The following is a 15,207-nucleotide window of genomic DNA, read 5'->3' as shown; positions in this document are numbered from 1 at the left end:
AGGTTAAGCTTGTTTGAGAACAGTCACGCAGTTGTGAGATTTAAAGTCGTAATTGTTGGTGGTCGTCGAAATCACGGGATTCAATTAATAAAATTAAGAATGAAGTTAATATTGTGAGAAAATTAAACCGTATTGTACGAATAAAGTCAAACTTGAAGTCGTAAATAAGTCTTACACGGGATTAAGTTTGTAATATTTTAGGAATAAAATCGGTTTTCGGGGATAAAGACAAATATTATGGAATTAAACTCAAACTGAGAATAAAGTTAAAATTGCGATAAATGATGTAGCAATATGAGAGTAAAGTTTTCTACGATATTGAGCGTGTAATATCACGAGAACGAGTCGTTGTGTGTTTGTCTCCCTTTGACTTCATTCTCATGCTAGTGACCCGTGGTTCTGTGTTGCAGCGCCGCCATGCTGAAAATCTCAGAGATGGAGTACAACGGAGCCAGCAGCATCTTCCTGCGTCTGCTGCTGGACAAGAAGTACGCCCTGCCCTTCCGCGTGCTGGACGCCCTGGTCGCTCACTTCCTGTCGTTCCGCGCGGACCAGCGGACGCTTCCTGTGCTGTGGCACCAGAGCCTGCTGACGCTCACGCAGCGCTACAAGGCGGACCTGTCCTCCGAACAGAAGGAGGCGCTGCTGGAGCTGCTGAAGAGCCAGACGCACGCCTCCATTTCTCCCGAGGTCCGGCGCGAGCTGCAGGGCGCCGAGTCACGTGACCAGGAGGACGCCACGCCCCCAGCGGCCCTCGACTGAGCGACTTCCGGCGGGACTGATCACACGCAGTATATTACACGTTCTTCACGGTAATGCGCCGTTTGTACTTTTCGACTGAACTTTTGGTTAAAACTTGTGTTGCTAAGTAATAAAATAACATCAATTCAGAAGGATTTGTTTTTATTCAAGCTCTCGTGGTTTTTTACATCACCCTCATTATTTTTGACTTTGATGAACGAAGCGGGATGCATGACAGGAACACTGCATAACATGTAAAAAACATTTTTATTAAATTAAATTGGTCATTACAGCTTTTTATCACACAATTCAGAATTCAGAAGAAAAACTCTAAATTGCAAGATTAAAATTTTTTTCCCACAACTCTGTCTGTGCTTCTACATTTTTCCGACTACGAAATAAAAAACTATCATTTTTGTCAACTACTAAGACTTTTGTCCCCTCATCCTTTGCAGTGTCCCATCTCTCAGATATAAACTCTGTTGTGAGAAGTCTCAAGAAAACGGGTTTCCGTAGTTTAATAATCGTGAAAGCAGTTTTTTTAATTAATTATACTGGGAACTATAGATAATGTGAGTTTCCTAGACTTAGAGCTAATAAATAATTTAGTTTTCATGAAAACTGCCATCCGCGTCACCTGCGGCGTGACGTCACAGCCACCGTTGTTCACGTGACCGCGGGCGTGTCGCGCGCAGCAGCTCGTGAACCTCGTTTTAACGGAATAAAGCCATGTGTTTTCCGCGCATCAACTGGACTACACGTGTCGTGTGTATACTCGTAGACTTGTTAGGAGTTGTGTGAGCGTCTCGCCCGCGGCTGACGGTGAGTTTGAGTCATGGAGTTGTTCTGTCACGAGCACGTCGCACCGGGCGCGAGCTCAGGACCGGTTCGCGCGTGCAGAGACGAGGTCCTGACCCGAGGCTCGCGCGTCTGTCGGAACCTGCTGAGCTCGGAGAGACCGAGCATCAAACCCGGGACCGAGCCGACCGACGAGCAGCGGTACGTGCGTCCGATCTTAACGGGATGGATGCTGCAGGTGAGGAGAGACCTAATGAATCACATCCACCTGACTCCAGCCGGTTGATGTTGTGCAATGAATCATTCACTGATCTCTTACTCTGTGTCCCAGTGTGCATGTCTGCCCTAAATTATAACAATAGTATGCATATCGGGAGCAGACATGATGTGTAATCATTCTGACTCATTGATTCGAGTCACTCGTATATGATTCAGTGGATCTGACTCAGTGATTCGAGTCACTCGTATTTGATTCAGTGGATCTGACTCAGTGATTCGAGTCACTCGTATATGATTCAATGGATCTGACTCAGTGATTCGAGTCACTCGTATTTGATTCAGTGGATCTGACTCAGTGATCTGATTCAATCGTTTGAGTCGCTCTGATCTAAATCAGTGATTTGAGTTACTCGGATTTCTATAAGTAACTCTATAAATGTGAAAGCTATAAAAACAATATCCCTGTATTCATCCTTTGTGTCTTAAGATTTTTAGGGTTTTTTTGCTTTTTTTGTTAACCCTGGCAAATCTGAATGTATATTCTGTTGTTAGTAGTATTATTATTTTTGTCTTTATGTATAATTATATCTACGTTATAACGTTTGTACTGTTCAATAAAAAAAAAAAAAAAAAAAGAGTTACTCAGATCTGATTCAGTGGATCTGACTCAGTGATTCGAGTCACTCGGATCTGATTCAGTGGATCTGACTCAGTGATTCGAGTCACTCGGATCTGATTCAGTGGATCTGACTCAGTCATTCGAGTCACTCGGATCTGATTCAGTGGATCTGACTCAGTGATTCGAGTCACTCGGATCTGATTCCTGAATCACGGAGCTTGTTCTGGGCAGGTGTGTGAGGATCAGAAGTGCGAGGAGGAGGTGTTTCCTTTGGCCGCTCACTACCTGGACAGGTACATGTCCCAGAATGCCGTGCGCAGGTGTCGTCTGCAGCTGCTGGGCTGCGTCTGCATGTTCCTGGCCTCTAAACTCCGGGAGTGTGTTCCTCTGAGCGCCGCCAAGCTGTGTGTGTACACGGACCACACCGTCAGCGTCCCGGAGATCCTGGTAACGTCCTGCCTCTACTTCAGCGTACGCTCGGCTCTTATTGGCTGTAATAACTAGAGCTCTGGTGCAGCGGTGGGAGGTGCTGCTGGTGTCGTGTCTGGACTGGGATCTGGCCGCGGTTCTTCCGTCTGATTTCTTGGAGACGCTGCTGCAGACTCTGCCGCTGAGGGCCGAGGACAGGGCCCCGGTGCGGAGACACACGCTCTCATACATGGCCCTGAGCTCCACAGGTACTGATCCACTCCACCGCTGCATCAGCAGCCCCTCTGATCCACTCTTTGTGTGCTCTTATTGTTCTCCTGCAGCTCTGCAGATCAGCGTCTGTTAACCTCGCTAACACACACACACACACACACACACACACACACACACGCACACAGACACACACTTCACTAGTGAGAGTCATTCAGGTTTGAATCAATATATTTATAGTGAACTATCCCTTTAATCTTTAAATAAATGAAATGATACTCTTTATGTCTTGGAGTTGATTCGTTCAAACGATTTATTGGTTTTTATGATTTATTCAGGACCAAAGTAAACGACTCTCTGAATGAATCATTGATTCAAAGGATTCGTTCAAAACACACATTTATTCAGGAACGAAACACTGCTGTGTTGCTCGAAGCAATATTACAAAGTTGTCCTGAATATTAACGTAACTCTGTAAAATCACATGTGTGCTCACGTTACTGTACGGTGATCCTCTTTTAAACTCAAACAGGGCAATTTTTGCCCCAGTATCTTGATTGATCTCGGCCATTTTTAATTACGTTATTTTTTCATAACTGATTATTAAAGTTTGCGTGTTGTTTTGTGCTGGTGTGTGTTTCAGAGCTGAACTTCTCGCTCTTCGCTCCGTCGGCGGTGGCCTGCTCGTGTTTGACGGCGGCCGTGGTCAGACTGGACGTCCTGAACGAGTCCGTCCCCGACGACCTGCTGCGGCGGCTGAGGGACGTCCTGGACACGGACATGGTGAGGAAGCTCCGCCACACGCCACACACCGCCATGCAGCCGCTAATTGCGAATTTTTTTAATCAAGAAAAAAAATTTAGTCACAAAAACTGTTAACAGGTTTAGTGACTTTTTCACAGTAAAAATAACTCTACGTTTAAGTAAATTGAAGCAATATACAAATGTATAATGATAAAATTTGACAGATTAAATGCTAAAGAATGATCAGTTTACAGTAAGAGTCGTTAGTTCACTGTAATTAACACATTAATATTAACAAAGAGCGGTAACTACATTTGCTATAGAAGTGATTAATCATTGCTTAAAAACAAATGCAATTCTTTTATTTTTAGTTTAATAACACAGTTATAGCTTTCCATTTTAACGTGTTACTAAATTTTGGAATGAAATATCAGATAATTAATGTTCCGAAGATTTAACTAAAGCCCTAGTGTAAAGTGTGACTGAGCAATAACGAATTAAAAAAAAACTGGCGACTTGGGTAAGTATTTTATTCACGCGTTTTCGGGGTTTCCATGGTAACGGCTGTATTTCTGCTGTTTACCGCCATCTGCTGTCAGAGCATTGAGCAGGTGAACGGAAAATATTGTAAAAGCGTAGATCTAAATAATAATGTGCGGTATAGCTGGCGTTGTTGTGCGTGTTGATTACGGTGAAGTGCTGTCTGTGTGACGCAGGCGCCGCTGCGCTCCTGTTTCTCGGCGCTGGAGAAGGTCATCGATCAGATGCTGCCGGCTCCGTCTGAGCTCTGACGGCTGCAGGGAACCCGCTCAGAGCCACGCGTTCTAGTGTTTCCCTCGTTCTGTTGACCGTTCCGGTGCATTAGCGCCTGTTAAAGAGGTTCGTCTTAGTTTTAATGTTGCAGATGTTCTGCACCCGAGCAAACACACACAGACACACACACACACACACACACACACACACACACACACACACACACACTGCATGACTCCACACGTGATTAATTCAGTGCACTCTTCTTGGACTCGAATACGTGCTAGAGATAGACTCTTTTTCAATTGTAAAGATAAATATGAGAAAATAAAAAGTTTTGCTGTGGATGGGGACGGTTTAAGATGAAATGTCGTATTTCACTCTGAAGTCAAAAGACTAAATGGTTTTGCATGAAGAAAATGAGCCTGTTCGTCATCATCAAATGATTATTATTAAAATTAGATGTCAATTAAGACTAGCATGAGTTGATTTCAGTCAAACTCTGCCATGTTATAACGTGACGTGTAATAAGGATAATCAGCAGATTATAAAAATATAACCACAATTGAAGGCCCTTAAATAATCTCAATTGTCTCTGTGAAAACTTTTTGCTGTGTTTTGTGGTAAATATAATGTAGGGTTTTTTTGGTCAGAATTAATTACCCTTTTCACCTGAAAATTAATGTGAAAAGAAATTATATTTTAATCTGCATCCCAAAACACGTATTTAATACTATACACCAGAAATATGCATTTTCAGGCAGCGTTTTATTTATATTTTATTATTACTTGATGTGTTATACATATGTATACATGCATGTATGTGTAAATGTATTTTTAGTATTTCGTTCCAGTTAATTATTTTAGTACATCAAGTACACTGGAACAAAAATGATGAATCCTGCTTTGGCGACTAACTGAAATGAAGGTTTACTTTTTATTTTATTTCAGTATTTTTCGTGTAGCTAAAATATTTTTGTGCCTATTTTTTTTATCAACTATAAAAACTGGTTTTGGCTCATTCTACCACTATAAAAGACCACAGACTCGTATGTAGCATATTATTTGTCTTAATTATTACCAGATTCATTAATACTTTCATTGTAAACGCTGTAACACAGTTCTCACATACTGTGGAGTATAAATGTCATTTAGGATTATCCAGGAGACTGTGATGGGAACAGAAGAACCGACAGCCAGAGAACATTTTCCACTTCACTTGTGCTGTTTTATTGTTCCATTCAGTCAAAGAGACATCAGGGCAGATAAATCAGGCACTTTGGCAAATAAACATGCAGAAATTAGAACAAAACATGACATCAAACAGAGGAACACCTCATAACCCGGGTTGTCTCGAGCCGTGACACTAGACACTGTATGAAGAGGTCAGGTGTACTGATGACCCCGAACACCCTGCTATGCACCGAAACCCCATCACATCCCATCCCATCCCGAAATAGCTGTAACCACACAATTGTTAACTTCTACATTGGCAAAAACAGTAAATCTAACCGTTTCAACATGTTTCCAACAAAGCACTTTCAATCATCTTACTCTGAAAGGTCACAGCGTATTTTACCAACTAATTATCTGCGACATGGAAGAGTTCAAACGCTCTTATCTTATCATGAAACAGATGCAAAACTGAAGTCTGGACTACATAAAGTCATAAACAGACAGTAGTTTGTTGTGTCTGTGTGCTTGAGAACTCTGAGCATGGTAAAGGTCAGAAATTGGCGGGAACGATCTTTAAGATCTTTAAGTCAACCTTGGCACTGTTTGGTTGTGTTCTACCACCAGCATTCACCTTTAAAAACAAACTGAACTCACAACGGCTCTGAACTTTATCATGAGTCATCTTTGGTATTTTTGTGACTAGCCAACACCCAAAACAGTAATTTAAAAACATTTCAAAGAATAGCCAGTCAGCTGTTTATCACTGGGAGCAAGGCGAAATAAAAAAGGTTCTTTCCTCAAACCAAGTCTACATAATAAAAACCATGTTTTGCATTTTACAACACAAACGGCTGTTCCCTCAGCATGAAATGCACATCCCAAACAGGACGCCCTGTCCTCCACAAAGGTCCATTTACTGCTGGGCCTGGAACCATTCCCTGTCTGGCATTGCTCCAGATGTACTTTCCTTGCCTCCAACCGGCTTCCTTTTCCAGGCGTAACTGGAATTGCGGCATCTCTGCGTATCGTAGTCCCTGTGCGCTTCAGCTCGCAGTTGCTCCCAAAGCTTGTTTATAAGCCTGAGTGACATTTTCGCAGTCAGAAATTGAAAATACGCTATCGGAGACTCCTGCGCGGTAGCAGGCCATGTCCATCTCCCAGTGTCCCTGATACTGAGACTCTTCCCTTAAGTCCAGGAGATTGTCAGCGGACACGCATCCTCTCATCCTCCGTCCACCCGCTGGTCGCACCATTGGGGCGACTGGAATCTCCCGGTCTGGTAGGTCAAGTCTGTCAAAGGACTCTGAGGAAAGGATGCTGTCCTCGCTGATTGCGCCGCTTGGCCGGGATCTGTTGACTACCGTTGGTAAGGAGGGTGCAAGCTGGTCCAGAGAGCCAAATTCCTGCAAGCCGCCGGAAAACTTGCCGTGCCGTTTGAGGATGCCCTTTCGGTGCGCCTCTGGGTTCCCAAGAGTCTCTCCGGAGCTCTCTGGAGAAGATGAGTAATAGCCTGACTCGCTCTCTGAAGTCTTCTTCAGGATGCCTTTAGGAGGTGGAGGCAGGACAGATGGCGCCAAAGCGTTCTGGCTCTTCTCCTCCAACGGCGTAGCCTGGGAGTCACTGGGAACTTTCTGTTTAAGACTTCCCCGCTTCTTTAGAATTCCTTTGGATGGGCGAGGAGCTTCCTGCATGGTCTGCGAGACGTTGTTTTCCTTGCGCGACCTGCGTATGGAGCGCTGCCGCTGGACCGGTTCCCCTCCGGTGGCCCCACCTGTCCTCAGTAGGCAGCGCATCTTAGAGCTGCTCTCTAGAAGAGGGCGAGATGTTCGGCGCAGCCAGTCTGCGATGCGAGTCGGGCCACCGGTTTGACACGCAGGGGCCGTGTGTCCTGGCTCCTGATGTGCAGCGGCGGGGTCACTCTGAGCCAGCAGAGGGAGCTGATAGCCCCAGTTGAGCCACCAGTGACCCGCGATCTCTTCCAGAGTAGCTCTACGCTCTGGGTTTACCATCAACATCCAGCGGATCAAACCACACGCATCTGTGGGGCAACAAAAAGAATTAGGATTGATGCTACAAAAGGGATGTCCAGTCCTGCTTCAGGAGGGCCACCTTCCAGCTTTAATTAAACACGCAAACTAACCAGTGTCATCAGGATCACTAGAGGCAGGTGCCTTGGACCTAATCTCTGGAGGTAAATGGCCCTTCGGCTGAAGGACTGGACACCACTTACCTACAATCTCACAGACTTCAAAGATACATTCAGACTAGATTGTGGCTTCTGGGAGTCATTCTTTTCTGGTAAGAGTTAGCAACGTGAGGGACTGTTGGCAGTGCAAAGTAGGTGTATCCACATGGCATGGTTTCAAAGTTATGTAACTATGCAAATGATCAGCACTGCAGTGTTCTGCCTGCTAATAGGAATGAAAGCATGAGAGCACAAACAGTGCACAGTATCTCAATATTGTTTGCCAAACCTGTTCCTGGAGGCACACCAAGCGTACACATCTTCAAACTCTTCCCAATCAAACACGCCTGATTCGACTCGTCTCTACTAACAACCTCCCAAGACATTAAATGAGAAAGGAAGACATCCAAAATGTGTACCGTTGGTGTGCCTCCAGAAACAGGGCCGGGAAACTGATTTGTTCACTCGATTAATTTGAGAAATTAAAAAATGTTAAATAAACCATGAAATAACATCATAGCAACCAGGCAACCTCCAGCAATAAAGTGGCCGCCGGTGTGAACTTAACTGCCTGAACTCATATTTATGAGACGGCCAGGCAGTGTTCAACAGATGGAAGGCATGCAATTCAGAATGTTATCTGCTAGAAAGAGATAAGCTCCATCTATAAAACTGCTTAAGAGCCAAGTCTGGACTTTCGACAAAAACAGTAAAGCAGTTTCGTGCCTTGGTTTAAAAATAGGGGGGAAAGGAGGCTCCTGAGTTTCGGTTGCCTTCTATATCATTGAAGAGCCTCACCAGATGGTTTGGTGGGTTTGTGGTAGTTTCCTGTGCTGATCTGCTGGACCAGCTTCTTGTGGTCTTGTCCGTCGAAAGGCATGGCTCCATGAACCAGGGTGTACAGTAAGACGCCCAGAGACCAGCTGTCCACCTCCGGTCCTCTGTACGGCCTGCCGTTCACGATCTCAGGTGAAGCGTACAGAGGACTGCCGCAGTACGTCTGCAGGAATTTATCGTCCTGGTAGAGGTTTGACAAGCCGAAGTCAGCGATCTGGAAAACAGAGAGTGGTTTCCATCAGTGCTTCTCATCCAGCGCTCTTACGCTCTGCCAGTTTTATAGCTGAAAGTAGATTTACGCCGTTATCTCACGCAAGTTTCGATGGGGTGTTTGTTTTATGGCCTCTTGTTTAATAACTCTATGGAAACAGAAGTATCGGAGATAATGTTTCAAACACGCTATGAATCGTGGCTTTAAAGGGTTAGTTCACCGGAGTTGATCTCCACTCCTAATAAAACAAAGGTTATCAAGGTCTTCAGCAGTGGTTCCCAATGCTGGACCTGGACAACCGGGTGTTGATGTCTTACTTATCTGACACCCACACAAAGGGTCTTGGAGTCTTTACTCTGATACGATACTGAGTTTCTACAGGATTTGTCTGGTTAGAAATCAGCAAAAGTTCCACAGTTTAATGAATGCAGTGATTATACTTTAAGTTATTCTTTAGGGCGCTGTATTGACTGGTACAGCACTGTTTTGATGCATACATGCAATTTTTTTTTCAATTTCAGTCAGTCAAATGTCGCACATATGCGTAAATTAGTAATAAAACAAACGTTTATTCTGCTGAGGAACCTTTTAACCAATTAAAAATTAATTCTGCCCCAAACTTACCTTTATATTGCCGTTGTCGTCCAGCAAGATGTTCTCCAACTTCAGGTCGCGATGGACAATACCGTTCTGTCGGAAACAGAGATTTTTGACACACAGTTGAGTAAATATTTTTACGTTGCCAAGCACATTCTACTGAACGTCATTGTTCGGCAAATATCAGTTATATATTCACACTGGATCATTTCACATTAGAGCTATTGGCGATTCATTACTAATGAACTTATTAGAAATCTAGAGTAACATTTCAAAATTACATTTTAAATGCATTATCTAGCGATCTGTAACCTTCGACACGGACTGTTCCTTTAACGAATGATTCAGCGATCAACGACGTCTGGAGGGAATTTCCCCGTTTTCTTTTTATTTCAGTTTCCCTCCAACTCTTTCCTGATGAGAAACGCTCAGGAAAACCCTTCGGCTCCCCAGGCTGTTCTCTGTAATAAGGGCTCGCGGCGAGCTGGAATGTGATTGTGTTTCTCGGCAGGAGGGCAAAGCCTCATTGAACATGACAACAAAAGCTCTGCAGCCACGCCCAGGCCTCTCGCACGTAACCGGCAGAAGCGCTCGAGCGCCGTGTCCGTGAAGCCGGAGCGCTCTCTCAGACGCGGCCCAGTCATGCGGAGGCTGATGAGAGTTATGCAACCCGCCGAGCGCTCCCAGAGCCTTCCCATGGTTCCCCTGACTGTGAGAAACGCTCACACGACGGCCGGCCCGTGTTTAGTCTGGCTGACCTCTGCAGCCGACAGATATCTGCTAAACCGGACTGACGGGTAACAAACTAGAACCTGTAAGACGCTAAATACCTCCCAAGAGTTCTCAAAACCAGCGTCACGGCTGTCAGAGACCAGAGAACGGGATAGAAGTGATAAATGTGATACTTTCTGATCGTCCTGAGCTTATTTCAGCCCAGGAATTATACACTAGAAAGGCATTTTACCAGCAGCTACTAGACTATATAAACAGTATTAGATGACTGAATCGTGGGGGACACAATAAATAATAAATAAATCTAAATTTGATCATTACTATACTATTATATAGTATTCTTATTATTTTGAATTGATTAAAAAAAGTGATTTAAAAAGGTTCTTTAAGTTAAAAGTCTTAAGTCGCTTTTTTTTTTTTTTAAGTCCAACTATAATTATTTTTATTTCAGTCTCTGTTTTATTAGTTTTAGTACTTAAACTACAAATATTAGAAATGTTAACATAAAAAAAAATTATAATATATATATATATATATATATATATATATATATATATATATATATATATATATATATATATATATATATAATTTTTTTTCTGTTTACTTATTCATTTGTGTTTTAATTAATTTAGCACAAGTGAATGTTTTTATATTTTAATTTTATTCAATTTCAGATGAATTATGGTGGCTGATAATACATGCATGTTTTATTTTTAAATAGGATTTAAACTATGAAGTCCAATCCTTTCATTAAAGTGCTGTGAATGTGACTGTGTGTGGTTCTGACCCGGTGGCAGTAGTGGACGGCAGAGACGATCTGTCTGAAGAAGAGTCTGGCCTGGCTCTCAGACACCTGCTGCTTCTCACAGATGTAGTCGTACAGATCTCCTTTACTGGCGTACTCCATCACGATGACGATCTTGTCCTTGTTCTCGAACACTGAAACACACACACACACACACACACACACGTCAGGCTGGCGTCGCTCGCTCCGGGGAGTTGAATCGAGAGCGCCGTACCTTCGTAGATGCTGATGATGTGTGGATGAGCGAGAGACGACATGATCTCGATCTCGCGCCGGATGTGCTTCAGGTCCTGCTCGTCACGGATCTTCTCCTTACGGATCGACTTTATGGCCACCTGACCAACAAAACCAGACTCTGTTAGATCGGACTGAACACGGCACGACTAAAAACCAGCAGAAACACGATTTGATGTGTATGTAATATTTTAAATGAATACGAAACGAAACCACAGAGAGACATTTACAGAGAAATTCATACGGTTTACAGTAAATCTGAGATCAAAGAGAGAGTGTGTGTGTGTGTGTGTGTGTGTGTGTGTGTGTGTCGTCAGGCATGCTTTACATTCCAGTGTCTGTGTGTGTGTCAGACGCGTCTCCACAGGTCACTGATGACTGGCAGATGAACAAACACACTCACACAAAGACACACACACACAGAGAACACACACACACACACACACACACACACACACAGAGACACACACACACACACAGAGACACACACACACACAGAGACACACACACACACACAGAGACACACACACACACACACACACAGAGACACACACACAGAGACACACACACACACAGAGACACACACACACACACACACACACATTTTTTTCTGTTGTTTTTGAAAATGTAAAGGGTTCAGTGTTTCCCTCATACACCCTGAACTAAATGTTGTTGATAATCCTGAACGTGTGTGTGTGTGTGTGTGTGTGTTTAAACTCATCATTATCTGAACGTTTATGGAGGTGAAGTAGATTAGCCTTGAAAAGACGTATTTATTTATTCACTTGATACAGTCTTTTAGTGTGGTTCACGTGTCGTTTAAAGTTTTAAATAATTTAATAGTTGTTTAATTATAAAAAAACCCCAGATCGTGAGCGGTTACGAGGGTCAGGTCCCACAAGAACTGGTTCTGAAGAAACCCCTGGGAGAACCAGAGACAGATCAGACGGGTCCAGACTCGCCCGGAGACACGCTCTCCTTCCTCAGAAGATAAGGCTCTTCCTGAAGAGCTGAAAACAAGCAGCCAGCGAGCAGGAAGTGGGTGAAGAGCGCTTCCTGCTTCAGAGCCCAGGAATCCACCTCGGCCCCAGCACAGGTCAGAGGTCACGCTCCTCCCCAGGGACGCTCATGCAGCTCTGCCAGCATCAGGTGTCTATTAATGGCTCCGTTTCAGGCGGAATATAGAGCAGAGGAACAATAGCGGCATGCGTGCGAGCGACTAAGGCGGTAAAAATACAGCAATTGAGCCGTGCGCTATTTAAAGCGCTTTAGGAGGCGGGGCGGCTCCAGAACCTGTTCAGGGTTTACTCGGATCCTTCACATCCACACGGAGGCGTTCCTTTATTTATTGTTTGATGCCAATGATCACATTGATACCAGAAAAGACTGGATATCGGTCCGTGCTGTCATTTAAACATTCAGACATCGAAAAGCGTGTCAAAAATAAAAGGAGAGCCATTTCTAATCTAATTCTAATCTCTAATTATTAATAAAAGGCACATTTTTCAGCGATCAATATCACGAATCTGTACTAGTAACCACGCGATGACTGGGATAACTTTTACTAGTTACAATCGTGTTTCTGGTGGGACTAGTAGAAATCCAGTTCCTGGTACCATTTAACCTAGTGAAAACTTAACACTGTTACTAGCGTTTAACTTAAAAACAACCATTTTAACTATTACAACCTGGATCAGAACGCTTCCCACACGGCTAACGCTACACGATCATAAAACACTGATAGTAAACAGTTAACTCGTTGTTAACTCGTGGAGGTCTCACCGTCCTGCCGGAGCGGTCCACGGCTTTCTTCACGCGCCCGTACGTGCCCTTCCCGAGCGTCTGCAGGAACTCGTAGCGGTGCTTCAGGTTGTGTTTGTGATGATGCCGCTTCACCGCCTGACGCTTGACGCGCGCGGCGCCCGGGTCCCCGTCACACTCCATGCGATCCGAGCGGAGGAAGACGCGTGCTCATGTCCGCGCGCAGGTGAGACAGCGGGGGAGCGGCGCGCGCGCACCGACTACTAGAGCCCGGGGTGGGCGGGGCGCTGACCCCAAGCACCGCCCCCTCGCTCGTGTTTGAACAGAGACGGCGCGACACGCGTCATCAACTGAAAACCACGCCCACCGGGGGAGAAGAAAACAAACTCTCTCTATTGATCTTCTATTGCGGAAGCTGGCTCCTGATTGTAAGAAAAAACAGAAAGATCCTTAAAAGCTGCTGTGTCACAAGGCGTAAAGTAAACAAGCCCCGTTTTTATGAGAACGCGACACAAAAACTACAATTAAACGAGCATTTAAGGACCCCAAAGTAGACGTAAACAAGACCACAAAAACTACACGACGCAAAAACTACAAATAAACGATCATTTAAGGACCCCAAAGTAAACGTTAGTCTGAAGAGCCCACTGGAGGAAACACAAACAGTGACAGGAGACGGTCGTTATTATTTTTATTACTTTTATTACCATACTGTTTGGTTTGAGAAATGGCCCGTCGTGACAAAATCTAGATTTAAAACGCATTTCCGGGGGCTGGCTTGTTTACTGCACACCTCGTCAGCTAAAAGTCACACAAAGTCGAAGTAGAGCGTAGGGTTTTTAATTTATTTTATTTGTTGAAATCTTTGAAACTATGAACACAGTACAAGGGCAATAACATAAACTACTATAATAATAATAATAATAATATAGGAAAACCACGACCACAACAATACAAATAGTTACACATTATTCAAACAATATATTTAAGGCTTTAATATAATTTAGACTTGCTTCCTTTAACGTATATATAATTACTTATTTCCATTTTAAAATGATAAACTCGTGTTTTTCCACTGCCCGTTTACATTTGTGGATTAAGACTTTTATACATGTAATGTAAATTTACCAGCATACCAACTATATGTCAACAGTATACTCACAAGGAACGATAAAACATCCTTTTCTGTGAATAGTTTTATCGATCTGTTTTTACCTCAGTGTATGATCATATTCTCGGCAGGTTCGCGCGCTTCGTGTAACGTCCACGCGAGGGCGCGGGAAAACGTTCCCTTCCGTTCAGTCGTTCGGCTTCACTGAGAAAACAAAGTTTACACTAGGAAGTGCTCCTGAAGGGGAATTTGAGCGCACGTGTTTAATGTTTGAATTTTATTCGATTTATTAATATATTAAGGGAACGCCATTTTGAAGGGAACGAAAATGAGGCCGCGAGAGGCTGAAGTACCGCGATTAACGACTGTTTCTTTCGAAAGAAACTAAATAGACACAAACTCTTGTCAAATAAGGTGAATAATGTGTGACCATTCCTCACAGGAACGTTTCATATTATAGCGTTCAAGTCGTCTAAACTGACTACTCGGGTTAAAATGATGCTCTTTTTTTAGTTAGCTAGTTCTTTCACGTTCATATTCGCAGCCGATTGATTCATAATGTCACGCTTAAATTTATGTTACGCAAAGAGAACAGAAATGTGTTAAATTAATGCCAAAAAAACTAATTAAAATGATTCGCAGCAGTTACGCAGATTTAACCACTAGATGTCGCTAGGGTCCCGCAAGTGTACTACAAGAACTACAAGTGTACTACAAGAACTACAAGTGTACTACAGTGCACTTATAGTGTACTACTGACTGTACGTCTGCACGATTGCATATTTTTAAAAAGATTTAAATTTTAAGATATGACTATAGCTGGATATATACAATAGTAATAATAGACATATATACAATAATAGAATATATTTATATTGTTTGATTTCCATTAGTATAACCACAGTCAAATGTTTAATCTCTGGTAGTGTAGCAAAATCATGGCTAAATTGAACTAAAAACATGGTTTAACTGGAAAAACAACAGTCGAAACCACCTCGTTATAATGGTTTTAAATGGTAGTGGTCTTCACTGGTAACCAATC

The 15,207-nt window shown here is 43.4% G+C and overlaps 3 protein-coding genes across 5 annotated transcripts in view; 2 read left to right on the top strand and 1 right to left on the bottom strand.

Moving 5' to 3' along the window:
• Window positions 1-893, top strand: part of bysl (bystin-like) — a 5,324-nt gene extending 4,431 nt beyond the window's left edge. For both annotated transcript variants that reach the window (XM_043223666.1, XM_043223665.1), the window contains exon 7: window positions 411-893. In XM_043223666.1, the coding sequence (XP_043079601.1) occupies window positions 411-762 (352 nt within the window). In that variant the 3' untranslated portion in view covers window positions 763-893. The remainder of the gene's footprint in view (window positions 1-410) is intronic.
• Window positions 894-1,293: 400 nt separating this feature from the next.
• ccnd3 (cyclin D3) lies at window positions 1,294-5,961 on the top strand. The gene is made up of 5 exons (XM_043223706.1): window positions 1,294-1,777; window positions 2,609-2,824; window positions 2,895-3,054; window positions 3,660-3,799; window positions 4,477-5,961. The coding sequence occupies exons 1-5, from the start codon at window positions 1,577-1,579 to the stop codon at window positions 4,549-4,551; spliced, it is 792 nt and encodes a 263-aa protein (XP_043079641.1). The 5' UTR covers window positions 1,294-1,576; the 3' UTR covers window positions 4,552-5,961.
• On the bottom strand, window positions 5,720-14,368 carry nuak2 (NUAK family, SNF1-like kinase, 2). 2 transcript variants are annotated; one of them, XM_043223629.1, is made up of 7 exons: window positions 14,270-14,368; window positions 13,076-13,476; window positions 11,274-11,394; window positions 11,042-11,193; window positions 9,547-9,612; window positions 8,673-8,925; window positions 5,720-7,727 (listed from the first exon to the last, which is right to left on the bottom strand). In XM_043223629.1, exons 2-7 carry the CDS (start codon window positions 13,235-13,237, stop codon window positions 6,733-6,735), a joined length of 1,749 nt encoding a protein of 582 aa, XP_043079564.1. In that variant the 5' UTR covers window positions 13,238-13,476; window positions 14,270-14,368; the 3' UTR covers window positions 5,720-6,732. The 2 variants fall into 2 exon arrangements, with proteins under 2 accessions (XP_043079564.1, XP_043079565.1); XM_043223630.1 differs by lacking the exons at window positions 13,076-13,476; window positions 14,270-14,368 and adding an exon at window positions 11,622-11,769.
• Between the last annotated feature and the right edge of the window lie 839 nt (window positions 14,369-15,207).

Source organism: Puntigrus tetrazona, chromosome 22 (assembly GCF_018831695.1).
Source record: "Puntigrus tetrazona isolate hp1 chromosome 22, ASM1883169v1, whole genome shotgun sequence".
Lineage (NCBI taxonomy): Eukaryota > Metazoa > Chordata > Actinopteri > Cypriniformes > Cyprinidae > Puntigrus > Puntigrus tetrazona.
Note: the sequence above shows the minus strand (reverse complement) of the source record. Positions and strands in the feature narration are given on the sequence as shown.